Consider the following 12,463-nt stretch of genomic DNA (forward strand, 5'->3'; position numbering starts at 1 on the left):
CCAAGGGATCTTCCCAACCCGGTGACTGAACCCACGTCTCCTGTGTCTCCTTCACTGGCAAATGGTTTCTTTACTAGCTGAGCCACCAGGGAAGCTTAAATTATAAAACATACTAAAGATTCCTCATGAAGTCTCAACCTTCATGAGGCTGAGATTATAAATCATGAATTGTTACTAAAAGAATTTTTTAATTGTTTTTTTGAAGCTAAAATGATTTGGATGCAATAGGTCAATCATCTGCTACTTTAAAAATCTGAGTCTTAATAACTTATGCTTCTGTGTCTTTGAGACAGATGGAGAAAAAATGCAGTATATTGCATATTATAACATATCCTCATGAAAAATAAGCCTCTAGCATAGTTTCATCTTTCTTCCACTAGAAATATTGAGAAATATTTAGACATTTTTCATCTTTGTGGCCTTTTGTTTAAAAAAGCAATATTTTGATAAATTTCTCTGAAATTTCAAAGCTCAGTTTCATTTGATTTTCTTAAAACATGATTTTGAATTTTTGTCACAGAATAGATATCCGCTTTCAAATAATTAACGATCCATTTTTTAGAACTATAACAGACATATACATGAAAATGTAGCTATAATAAAGAAACTATAAGATCTGCTTATCAGAAATTCTGACTCATAAATTTTCATGTGTATAAAAATTATGGTGTCGAAAAGTTAAAATAGTCATGCAAAAGAGTTCAGCATCATACATTTAATTCTAATACTTATTAAGCTCTTTTTTTCAACTATATGGGAAATAGTGAAATTTTTAGTTAATTCTCTGGATAAGCTACATCTCTTTCAGTTTTAAGTGACAGAAAAGCCAGCCCAAACAGGTTTAAGAAAGAAGGCAGTGCTTTGACTTCTAGAACTGAAAAGCCCAGATCAGATGCAGCTTCTGCAAAAGCCCCAAAGATGTCACTGTGACGTGTTGTTTTTTCTCTCCAGCTCTTGACTTTGACTCTTCTGGGAAGGCTCCATTCCCAGACAGGTCCTAACGTATTGGCAGCCGGGGAGATGGGGTAACCCCAACCTCACGGCCTTTCAGCTCCAAGCCTGGAGGGATGGGGGTAAGGGGAATGGCTTTTTAGATAGTTCCTGAAGTTCAGTCCAGTTTGACAGGTTAGGTCCCATGTCCATTTCTGAACCAAAGGCAAAGGGAGATCTGCACATAGACTGAAAGTTGGGGAGGACTGGCCATCCAAATGAAAATTCGGAGTAGCTATCCAAAGAAAGGAGAACGAGTGTTAGGAGAAACCATGACATTCACAGCATTCTTGTTCAGGTGGCAAAATGACTGAAGGCTGCTGAGCCAGGCCACTCATCTCCTGTCTCCTACCTTATCTGTGTTGTTGTTGACCTACTTAGAGACTGGGCACTTCCCCGTCTGAGCCACCAGGGAAGTGCTATAGACTGGGCAATCTGATTCAGTTTAGTCTGTTTTATTTTGTTTCAGTTTGCTTTCAAATAATGAATGGGCAAGCATATGTTCTATTAATAAGAGTAGCCTAAAGCAAAAAGGAAAAAAAGACTAGTGTATTTTTTTTTAATAAAAGTTGTTTCAAAACACCTGTGTAAATAAAACATTGGTCAACCAGATATTTTCAGCTGAGTTTGCCATAATAGGGTCATGCTGAGACCTGAAACTTAGGTTTTAAGATTTTATAATGATTTTGTCCATTCTCCCAATGGTGATTAAAGTCTGCAGAAACTAATGTTTTTATTAATTTGTACTGAGAAATGTAGTAGCCAAACAGATCAAAATTCACATATCAACTGGTCATTATTAAAGAATAATGCCATGAAACCGTTATCCTAACGCTTATCTGCTAATGGGATGGTTTATATGTCTCAAACAAAATTCTTACATGGCCCATTGAATATAGTTTCCTTTTGATGTTCCTCAGAAGATTCTAACCTTTATTGTTTTTATGTCACCAACACCTGTAGGTCAATTTTTAGTGATAGATTTCTTATCATTTTCAATATTATAGCTTACTTACATTACCCATATTTTTATTAACATCTTCATTTTAGAGGAGGCATATTAATAGAGGTCAGGTTCCAGTTTAAATTTTGAGAAATAACTTAATTATATTTGAAATATACTTTACCATCCTTGGGCTTCCGTGGTGGCTCAGAGAGTAAAGAATCTACCTGCAATGCAGGAGACCCAGGTTCGATCCCTGGGTCAGGAAGATCCCCTGGAAAAGGAAATGGCTACCACTCCAGTAATTCTTGCCTGGAGAATCCCCATGGACAGAAGAGTCTGGCAGGATTACAGTCCATGGGGTCGCCAAGAGTAGGGTACAACTGAGCGACTAATGTTTACCATCCTTAGGAAAATGATTTCCTTGAAAGGTGACTGGCTCATCTCATCTATTATATGTTAATTGTGTTAGTATTGCACAGACTTCCATTTTCAGACCTTTTCCCAAATTTTAGGTAGGAGAACAGCCAGTCAGTGGAGCGGGCTGCACACACACAGTAGTTGTCAGTCAGTGGAGCGGTCTACATACACAGTAGTTGTCCAAGTGCGACGTATTCTGGCACAGTTAGTGGCACCTTAAAACAATTACAACAGTAACACTAGAGTTCACTGATCACCATCACAAATATAATACTAATGCAAAAGTGGAATATCACAAGAATTACCAGAATGTAACAGAGACACAAAGTGAGCAGATGCTGTTTGAAAAAATGGCACCAATAGACTTGCTCCATGCAGTGTTGCCACAAACCTCTGATTTGTTAAAAAAGAAAAAATGCAACATCTGCAAAGGGCAATAAAATGAGATCTGCCTGTAATACATTGTTCTAAACAGTCATTTTTTATTTTTTATTCAGAACCAACATTATATAATTCTTTTCAGTCATCTCCAGTGCAAACATTTACTGTCTATGAAAGCAACTGCAGCTCTTGTATTTAATTTCAAAAAGGATGCCAGAAATCACTGTTAGACAGGAGGAACAAATCATTAGATGTGAAAAAAAATAGCCAGTCAACAAACAAAACTTATTCTGCATCATGGCCAAAAAAGATAACTGGTTCACATCTCTCTCTACAGATGGACTCATTGACTGCATGGATCCTGATTGCTGTTTACAGAGTTCCTGCCAAAATCAGCCTTACTGTCGTGGACTGCCCGACCCCCAGGATATCATTAGCCAAAGCTTACAGTCACCATCTCAGCAAGCTGCCAAATCCTTCTACGACCGCATCAGTTTTCTCATAGGATCTGATAGCACCCATGTCATACCTGGAGAAAGTCCTTTCAATAAGAGGTTAATACACTTTCCCTTTCATAGATTCGTGATGATATTATCAACAGTTATAAGCCCTTAATATAAAATGCTGATGACTGCAAATTTGAGGAAAGTGCCTTTTTTAAAATGTAGTTTTTCATCGTTCGGCACATCCTTCACCAAACTTCATGTTTCAAGCATTTTTGACACAGTTCACATACTTTGTCAATTTGAGTACTGGAAGCATAACAGGACGTCCCATTAAGAAGTCAATAAATCCTCATTTAACTGGTTGATTTTCTTAGCACAGTTGGAAGTGTTTCAAAAGAAGCAATGAAAAGACCCCAAAAGGCAAAACAGAAGTGCACTTTTTTTTAAGCTGAGCTTACTAAATAATATAAATTATGAATTAATGTAATGGAACTGCTAACAGCATGGCAGTAAGATTGCATGAGCTGTTGGCCTGGTGCTTTGCAGAGCAGTAATGACTTGAAAATAAACCAGTAAGTGAAAGCAGGTGTCTTGTGTCTCACTGAGCAAAAGAAGATGATTTACACCAGAACTCCTGGGTCTGCAGCAATTTAACAGCATTAATGCAGTTAGACCCAGCAGTTGATTAAAAGTTGTTGCACAAATGTTCCTCATTGCCCCCTTAAATCTTGTACTTCTCGGTCCCTGCGGGTTTCCGGATTGCCTTGGAATTAATTGGAAAGTATACTTTCCTTCACACAAGCACCAGATATATGACTTACGAAAAAAGGCACAGTTTATAATTTAAAAAATTCATCTCTAAATTATTGGTCTTGATAACTCTCCAAAACCCAGATTGCAATGAATTAAAACCCAGGGTAAACACCAGGCATTTCAAGAATGTGGATTGCAGTGAATTATAAGGAACACTGTCTTGGGAGTGTTTCTAGTCTGGTTTTTGTGAATACAAGTGCCTTATGATACTGTTATTTTATCCTTAGGTTGAATTATCTCTACATCATGATAATGTTTGTCTGAGGAGATAAATGTTCAGTCTAACTCTTCTACTTTTCTTACAGCCTAGCGTCCGTCATCAGAGGCCAAGTGCTGACTGCTGATGGAACTCCACTTATTGGAGTAAATGTCTCATTTTTCCATTACCCAGAGTACGGATATACTATTACCCGCCAGGACGGAATGTAAGTTATTTCCAACACCCTATATTTCTTCGAAGTATTTTAAGTATAAAAACTAGGCTTTTTTTTTTTTATAATTAGCAGGCATAATGCTTTAATGTCCCTTTTAATTTGAAAACGCAACAACTTTTAGACCAGAGATCTGTGACAGTACATGGAGGTAAAAATTTAAAGTTATATATTCATGTAGGTTTTTAAAAGTTAATCTCATTTTCTAAGGCATAATAAGAGTATTATGGTTTTATAGGAGAATGTTCTTTTTTTGTCTCAGAAGATTCATTTTGAAAAAAATTTTTTTTAATTTTTGGTCACACCCCACAGCACATGGGACCTTTGTTCCCAGATCAGAGATTGAACAAGTGCCCCCCTGCATTGGAAGGCAGAGTCTTAACCGCTGGACCGCCAGGGAAGCCCCCATGTTGAAATATTTGAGAGTGAGACTTTGTGATATCTACAACCTAAGTTCAGATGGTTCTCCAGGGGATCTTCCCGACCCAGGGATCGAACCTGGGTCTCCCACATTCCAGGCAGATGCTTTAACCTCTGAGCCACCGGGGAAGCCCAAGTTCAGATGGTTCTAGAAAAGGAGTGGATAGATAAAGCAAGCTTGTACAAATGTTAATAAGTTAGTTAATCTAGGTTAAGGATATATGCATGAGTTGGAGTAAACTCTGAGAATTGGTGATGGACAGGGAAGCCTGGTGTGCTGCAGTCCATGGGGTCACAAAGAGTCGGACGCGACTGAACTGAACTGAAGGATATATGGATGGTCATTGTATAATTCTTTTCATATTCTCATAGATTTTAAACTATTTCATGTAAAAGTTGGGAGAAAAAGGTCTTTCTTATAAAGCATATTGATTTAAGGAGGCAAGTGTTGAGAGTTACACAAGATCCAGGTAATTCACTAAATATGTCTTATGTTTTCCTAGGTTTGACTTGGTGGCAAATGGCGGGGCTTCTCTGACGTTGGTGTTTGAACGATCCCCGTTCCTCACCCAGTATCACACTGTGTGGATTCCTTGGAATGTCTTTTATGTGATGGATACCCTTGTCATGAAGAAAGAAGAAAACGACATTCCCAGCTGTGATCTGAGTGGCTTTGTGAGGCCCAATCCTATCATCGTGTCCTCACCTTTATCCACCTTTTTTAGATCATCTCCTGAAGACAGTCCCATTATTCCCGAGACACAGGTAGACTATTCTAGCTGGCAGTGCTTTGCAGTAAACCATTTTCAGATCACGTGGTTTCCAAAGAATTTTTTTTTAAAGGATTACAGAATTCCAGTGCTATCCTAAGTAATTCTCTGGAATGACATGTAGAATGGGGGGTGTGTATGTGTGTGTGTAGTAAATAAGAGTTATTATATTAGGATATCTAACTATTTCTTAAAGATCTATTCAAAATACTTCTTCTTTTATATATATATATATACACACATACATATATATATATATATCTGTGTCTATTTATTAGCTGAAGCCAGATGGGAAAACAGCTTTAAGTGCAACAACTAGTAATGTCTTTGCTCATTGATTCATTCATTGGAAAAGGCTTTTTGTGCCTGCATGTATCTGACCTCCTGACTGACATTATACCAAGTGCTACTGTACGTGGCCATTACTCTCAATGTTTTACTGTTTAATTATTATTGTAAGCAGAAGATACGTTAGAAATGATGAATCTCCATAAAAAATGTTCATTAATTTTCTCACAATATTTTCAAAACACAGTTTCATGTCTTAAACCCTAATAATATAGGGTTAATGATGTAGTTCATAAAGCCATATTTTTCACAGGGAAAAAATTATATAAGTTTTAAAAAATAACCATGTTTTCACTATTCATTTTTGTCTGCTGAAGTATTGGGAGATTGTTTTCCTTCCTGTATGTTTCCAATTAGAAATAACTTTCAGATCTTAAAGGCAGGACATTAAGTACAGCAATAATGGACGTCATATGTAAACAGCCGAGTAAAAACTTGTGGTCTTTAAAATACAACAGCACTGAACAGCTTGGCTGCATTTATTCTTCAAATATTTATTGAAATACCTGTTCTGCACCAGGCACTCTTATAAAGAAACAAAGCAGTACACCAATCAGATGAAGTACCTGCTTCCAAGAAGTTTGCCAATTTACACAGAGAGACTGAAAACAAATAAATATATGTCAAGTTGTGAATAAGACTTAATTAAAATAATAAAGCAAGGTAAAGTGGATGGAATTGCAGTTTTATATAGCATGGCCCCAGATGATGTCTTTGATAAGATTACATTTCAGTGGAAACTTTGAGAAGAGAAAGAATAAACCTGGAAAATAGAAGGTCATTCCAAGCAGAGCAAAAGAGCAGGTTCTAAAGCTCCAAGGGAAGAACAGGCTTCCCTGGTGGCTCAGTGGTAAAGAATCCGCCTGCAGTGCAGGAGACATTGGTTCAATCCCTGGGCTGGGAAGATCCAATATCAAAGGAAATGCCAACCCACTTGAGTGTTCTTGCCTGGGAAATCCCATGGACAGAGTAGCCTAGCAGGCTTTGTAGTCCATGGGGTCCAGCAAGAGTCAGACACAGCTTAGCAACTGAACAAACAGAAGGGGAAAAACAAGAACTGGGCCTGTTCACAGAACGGCAGAGAAGCTGGCAGGTGTGGCTGAAATGAAGGAGATGATGTCTCAGATCACTGAAGACCATGGCAAGGAGGAGGACTTTTCCTGTGATCTTTGAGTAATTAGAAGCTGTGAGACGATTTTAGGCAGACCAAGTACAGTTTCTTATTTGCTTCTTTAAAAGATCATTGCAGTTACCATGCTGAGAATCTTCTATTTAGGGCAAGGGTTGAAACAAAAAGACCAGTCAGGAGGCAGTCTCAGTAGTAGGAGAAATGATGGTGTCTTAGATAAAGGTGACTCAGGGTAAGAAGGGGTAAGAAGCATACAGTCAGCTTAATGGTTGGTTTTTCCACTCTAGCTTGATTTGCTTTTCCACTAGTGCAAAATAGTATGGTCAAATTAAATTACCTAGGAGAAACACGTTTTAATGAGTTAAATTACAGATTATTTGTTCCAGTGAAGTAAGCTAATGACGACAAAGACAGAAATCAGTTATTAAAATTAGGAATAACATGATATTTTGAAACAGAGATACAACTCCTGGAAGATCACAGTATATATTCATGAAGGTATCTATGGGAAACCTATCAAATTTATGTGAAATTATTTTGAAAATAAATTAAGAGAAAATAAATGATATGCTTTAAGTTATAATCACTTACATTTTCAGGGCCATCCAAGTCACAGAATCTGTTTTTCAAACTAAGCCACCAGTGTTTCACCCCCAATGATACGGAACCGTGAGTTCTGTTCAGATGATTCACCCTGAACCCAAGGGTCCTACTTAAGTTATTAACATTTGTATGACAGACATACATCATTCCTAACTGTTTCATGTGAGAGGAGTTGGGAGGAAGAGAAATACTACTAAACCCTGAATTGCTATTTTGATTTTTCCAACACGAAAAGGTGGTCCTTTAAGTCTGAGTAATGAATAGGGCAATCTGAGGAAACCTTTGAGAATGCTATTTAACTCTTAGTAGAGAAGGTGATAAGCTCCTGGGGTGGATTCTTAAGCATAGATAGCCTTGTACATTACACAAGAGATAGTAAGCCCAAGTGAAAGTGAAAGCGTTAGTCTCTCAGTCGTGTCCAACTCTTTGCGAGCCCATGGACTGTACCCCACCGGGCTCCTCTGTCCATGGGATTCTCCAGGCAAGAATGCTAGAGTGGGTAGCCATTCTCTTCTCCAGGGCATCTTCCTGACCCAGGAATCAAACCCGGGTCTCCTGCATTGTGGGTGGATTCTTTACCATCTGAGCCACCAGGGAAGCCTGAGCCTAAAAAGAGCCATTATTATTAACCAAACTAATAGGAGCTCTATTAGCAAGTAGAATCTGAATTATTTGGATTTATTTTATATACAACATAACATAGATTTTTTTCAAAATATTGAAATCCTGTTTCGGCATAATGTATTTTGCATATATCAGGATAAGTTTATTGGCATTCATTGAGCATGTCACACTGATGGGTAAATTGTGGAGTTAATATGATTTTTAAAATTTGTAACAGATAATTTTTATGCAGGTAATTATATTAACTCTTTACACTCATTTTAATTCAAACAGTGTATATCGAGCGTCTTTTGCAGACATTCAACATACGTTAATTGTTCTCTGTGGGGAAATTTATGCAACTTGAAAATGTTAGCTCAGGTACCATCATATCAAAAATCAGCAATGAGTCCAAGCTCAGTGTTTAACTAATTATGGGAGTGTGCTGTTGTTATATTACCTTCCAACGTGAATATGGAGTTTGCTACAGTTTAACCCAAGAGAATTGGTCTGTTTTGTTACCATTCCTGTCTTTCTAGGCTGTGACCAGTCAGCTGATGAGGCCGTAGACGTAGGTTTAACCCCTAAATGAGCCAGCTGGCGTGGGCCAGATCTTTGGCCTGGGCCATATTTCTGTGCTGAGCAAACCATCTTACAAACGTCTGCTCTAATTCTCCAGGGCAACAGGGGTGAAAGATGGGTTAGTGAGAATCCACTGTGACTATAAACTAACAAGTCAGTGCATGTCAGCCTGATGGAGCAGTCACAAAATTTCCTGTATTAGAAGTAACACCTGAACTGTGATTAATTCAAGATAAATGACAGGAAGCTTTTAGGAGGAGAAAAATTGAGCTGGCAGCAGCATTATTTTTAATTATTGAATAAGATAACATCTCAAATGCATTTTTGTGGATAGTGACTCTTTAGGATCTTATCTTATTATTAATTGCTTTGCTGCATTCTTTTAAATGTATTTTACCTAATAGTCATACGTGATCCCCGTTTGCAACTTCTGCTTTCTTTTTAAACCTAGGTCCTCCACGAAGAAACCACAATTCCAGGAACAGACTTGAAACTTTCCTACCTGAGTTCCAGAGCTGCCGGGTATAAGTCAGTACTTAAGATCACCATGACCCAGTCTGTTATCCCATTTAATTTAATGAAGGTGCATCTGATGGTGGCTGTCGTAGGAAGACTCTTTCAAAAGTGGTTTCCTGCATCACCGAACTTGGCCTATACATTTATATGGGATAAAACAGATGCATATAATCAAAAGGTCTATGGTCTGTCTGAAGCTGTTGGTAAGTCCCTTGTAAATGTATTATATTCTGCACCAAAAACACTGTCTTGAACTTAGAATTAACATGAAATTCATTATAATCCAAGGAAATCCGTGGATAAGCAGAGAGGGTGACAGTAAGTTTGCCTAGAACGGTTGTAAATGGTTGGTTTACCATAGAAAAAAGAAGTGTATTCCATATGATGAAAGGGAAGGTGAAATTTCAGGTTTTCATATCCTTTTTTCATGTTTTTTTCCTCATCATGTCGCTTCCTTTTTTCATTTTCTTCTTTCTTTTATAATTTTATCTCAATTTTCATTAACCTTTTTTACATTTTCAGTATCTAACAACATGTAGTTTCAAGTCATAATGATATTTTAATATGACATCAGACAACATTTGTGTCCAAAAATTATTTCAGCTCTTCTGACTGGAAGGACCAGTCACTTCAGCAGAATGATATTCATGAACCATCAAACCAGTTGCTTCACGGCATGATGGGATAAATGCAATCAGAGTTTGATCTATTGAGATATGCATACTGTGGCTCCAGGCTCAGGCTCAGAATACCAAAAACTAAAGGAAAACATGTTACCTGAAAATACAGTAGGCATTTTATCTTGAACTTAATATGTAATTTGGACTGGAATTTGTTCAGATCAGATAATTGCCTCTTCTCCCTTCACTTTGTTCTAAATTTTAAAATCCATGTTTCATTGTGAACTCTGAAGTTTTCCTTTTGAGACTTGTTGCTATTAATCTGCTGCTAATTTTATTGTTTATTCCTGATAAGAGCATGTGAATATAATGTTGTAACCTGGCTATCTTTGTTTGCTCTGTTAAACCTTACTTAGCATAAATATTTTCCATAGCTTAATACTCTTGGAGCCTAAGCATATCTAATTATTCAAATAGTAAATAGTACTTTTTGTTGTTATTGTCTGATCACCATTTGGGGCTGATTTATCCGATCTAACTAATAATGACTCCCCCAGTTGCTCAACCTGAGCTTCATTTTGTACTATGGACCCTTTGTGAAAAAGTGGTGTAGGGAAAAATACTAGTTTTCTATTAAGTCAATACAAAAATAATATTTGGAGTTTTTTTTTTTTCCAAAAACCACCTTTTATGTGATCGAATCTTCTCATATAAAAAATAGACTCTGTTCACAAATAAGTGGAAATATGGTCTCCAGAGTGCATCTGTGAAAAAAGCAGTTTTATCAAGATAATAAAATAAATTGCATTTCTGCCTGTGGTTGGGAAGATGAACCATGATTTGTTCTGATTCTAGTGTCAGTAGGATATGAATATGAGTCGTGTTTGGACCTGACTCTGTGGGAGAAGAGGACTGCCATTTTGCAAGGCTACGAATTGGATGCTTCCAACATGGGCGGTTGGACATTAAATAAGCATCATGTGTTGGATGTTCAGAATGGTAAGAGCTTGTCCACAGATAGTCAATATTATTCACTTTCAAACGAGTTAAATTGGAGTAACATTTTATCCCATGCATGCTATAGGATCAGAATTAGCAGGGGGACAAAAACTATATTTTTAAAGACTTCAGGGAATTCCCTGGTGGTCCAGAGGTTAAGACTCCATGCTTCCACTGCAGGGGACACGGGTTGGATCCCTGATCAGGAAACAAAGTTCCCACATGCCATTTGTATGACCAAAATAATAAACAGATTAAAAACTATAAAAGCTTAAAATGGAAACTATGTAATATACTTCACAGTGTTCATAGTCTTATCACCAACATAGTTTTCCTAGAAAGTACTGCAGGTGATCCAGAGTGCTTTAGGTAGGTTTATGAAAAATGGAGGGAGAGGGATTTTTTAAGTAAAGAAAAAACTAAAATTCCAAGTGGCTTTACAAAAATATTCCTAGTAGATCTTAATCTCTAAAAAAGTAGTCCATTCTCAATATCTAGAATTTTTACAGTTCTTCTTAGATTGCATTTCAGGGAAAGAAAAACTTCTCCCACTCAAACTGGGTTACATATACTGTTTTTTGACTTTACAAATATTAGGAAAAAATACTCTGGAAAAAGGAAAGCAAGAATCAAAGAGTATTACTTGTTGTAGATCTGATACATAAATATGCTCTGAGAAACACATGTCAGATCTCATAAACCAAGAGATATAAATTACTTGCAAAATGTGACCAACTTCATGTCATAAAAAACATCAATTACATTAAACAAATTATGTTGTCTTTGCTGTATTTCTAACATTTACACACATCCTGGCTAGCTTCCCTGGTAGCTCAGCTGGTAAAGAATCCACTTGCAATGCAGGAGACTTGGGTTTGATCCCTGGGTTGGGAAGATCCCCTGGAGAAGGGAAAGGCTACCCACTCCAGTATTCTGACCTGAAGAATTCCATAGACAGCATATTCCTTGGGGTTGCAAAGAGTCAGACACAACTGAGCAACTATCACTTTTACTTTCTTTGGCTACATCTCAGATAATATACAGGTACATTCCCATAGAGAGAGGAACCTGGTGGGCTACAGTCCATGGGGTTGAAAAGTCAGACACAACTTAGTGACCCAACGACTTTGCTAGAAAGGCAGAACCCTAAGGTAACTTGCTCTAAAATAAGAGATACCTAGGGAACATTTCACGCAAAGATGGGCACAGTAAAGGACAGAAATGGTAAGGACCTAACAGAAGCAGAAGATATTAAGAAGAGATGGCACGAATACACAGAAGAACTTAATGACCATACAAAAAAGATCTTAATGACCCAGATAATCACGATGGTGTGATCACTCACCTAGAGCCATACATCCTGGAAGGCGAAATCAAGTGGGCTTTAGGAAGCATCACTATGAACAAAGCTAGTGGAGGTGATGGAATTCCATTTGAGCTATTTCAAAT

At 37.4% G+C, this 12,463-nt stretch overlaps 1 protein-coding gene across 1 annotated transcript in view; it reads left to right on the forward strand.

Annotated features, from left to right (window-relative positions):
• The window catches only part of TENM3 (teneurin transmembrane protein 3), a 185,766-nt gene that overhangs the window by 107,736 nt on the left and 65,567 nt on the right, over positions 1-12,463 (forward strand). The window contains exons 12-16 of the mRNA XM_040242877.1: positions 3,072-3,288; positions 4,299-4,418; positions 5,348-5,609; positions 9,331-9,598; positions 10,871-11,014. Of these exons, the coding sequence (XP_040098811.1) occupies positions 3,072-3,288; positions 4,299-4,418; positions 5,348-5,609; positions 9,331-9,598; positions 10,871-11,014 (1,011 nt within the window). The remainder of the gene's footprint in view (positions 1-3,071; positions 3,289-4,298; positions 4,419-5,347; positions 5,610-9,330; positions 9,599-10,870; positions 11,015-12,463) is intronic.

The sequence above is a fragment of the Oryx dammah genome, unplaced genomic scaffold (assembly GCF_014754425.2).
Source record: "Oryx dammah isolate SB20612 unplaced genomic scaffold, SCBI_Odam_1.1 HiC_scaffold_7, whole genome shotgun sequence".
NCBI lineage: Eukaryota > Metazoa > Chordata > Mammalia > Artiodactyla > Bovidae > Oryx > Oryx dammah.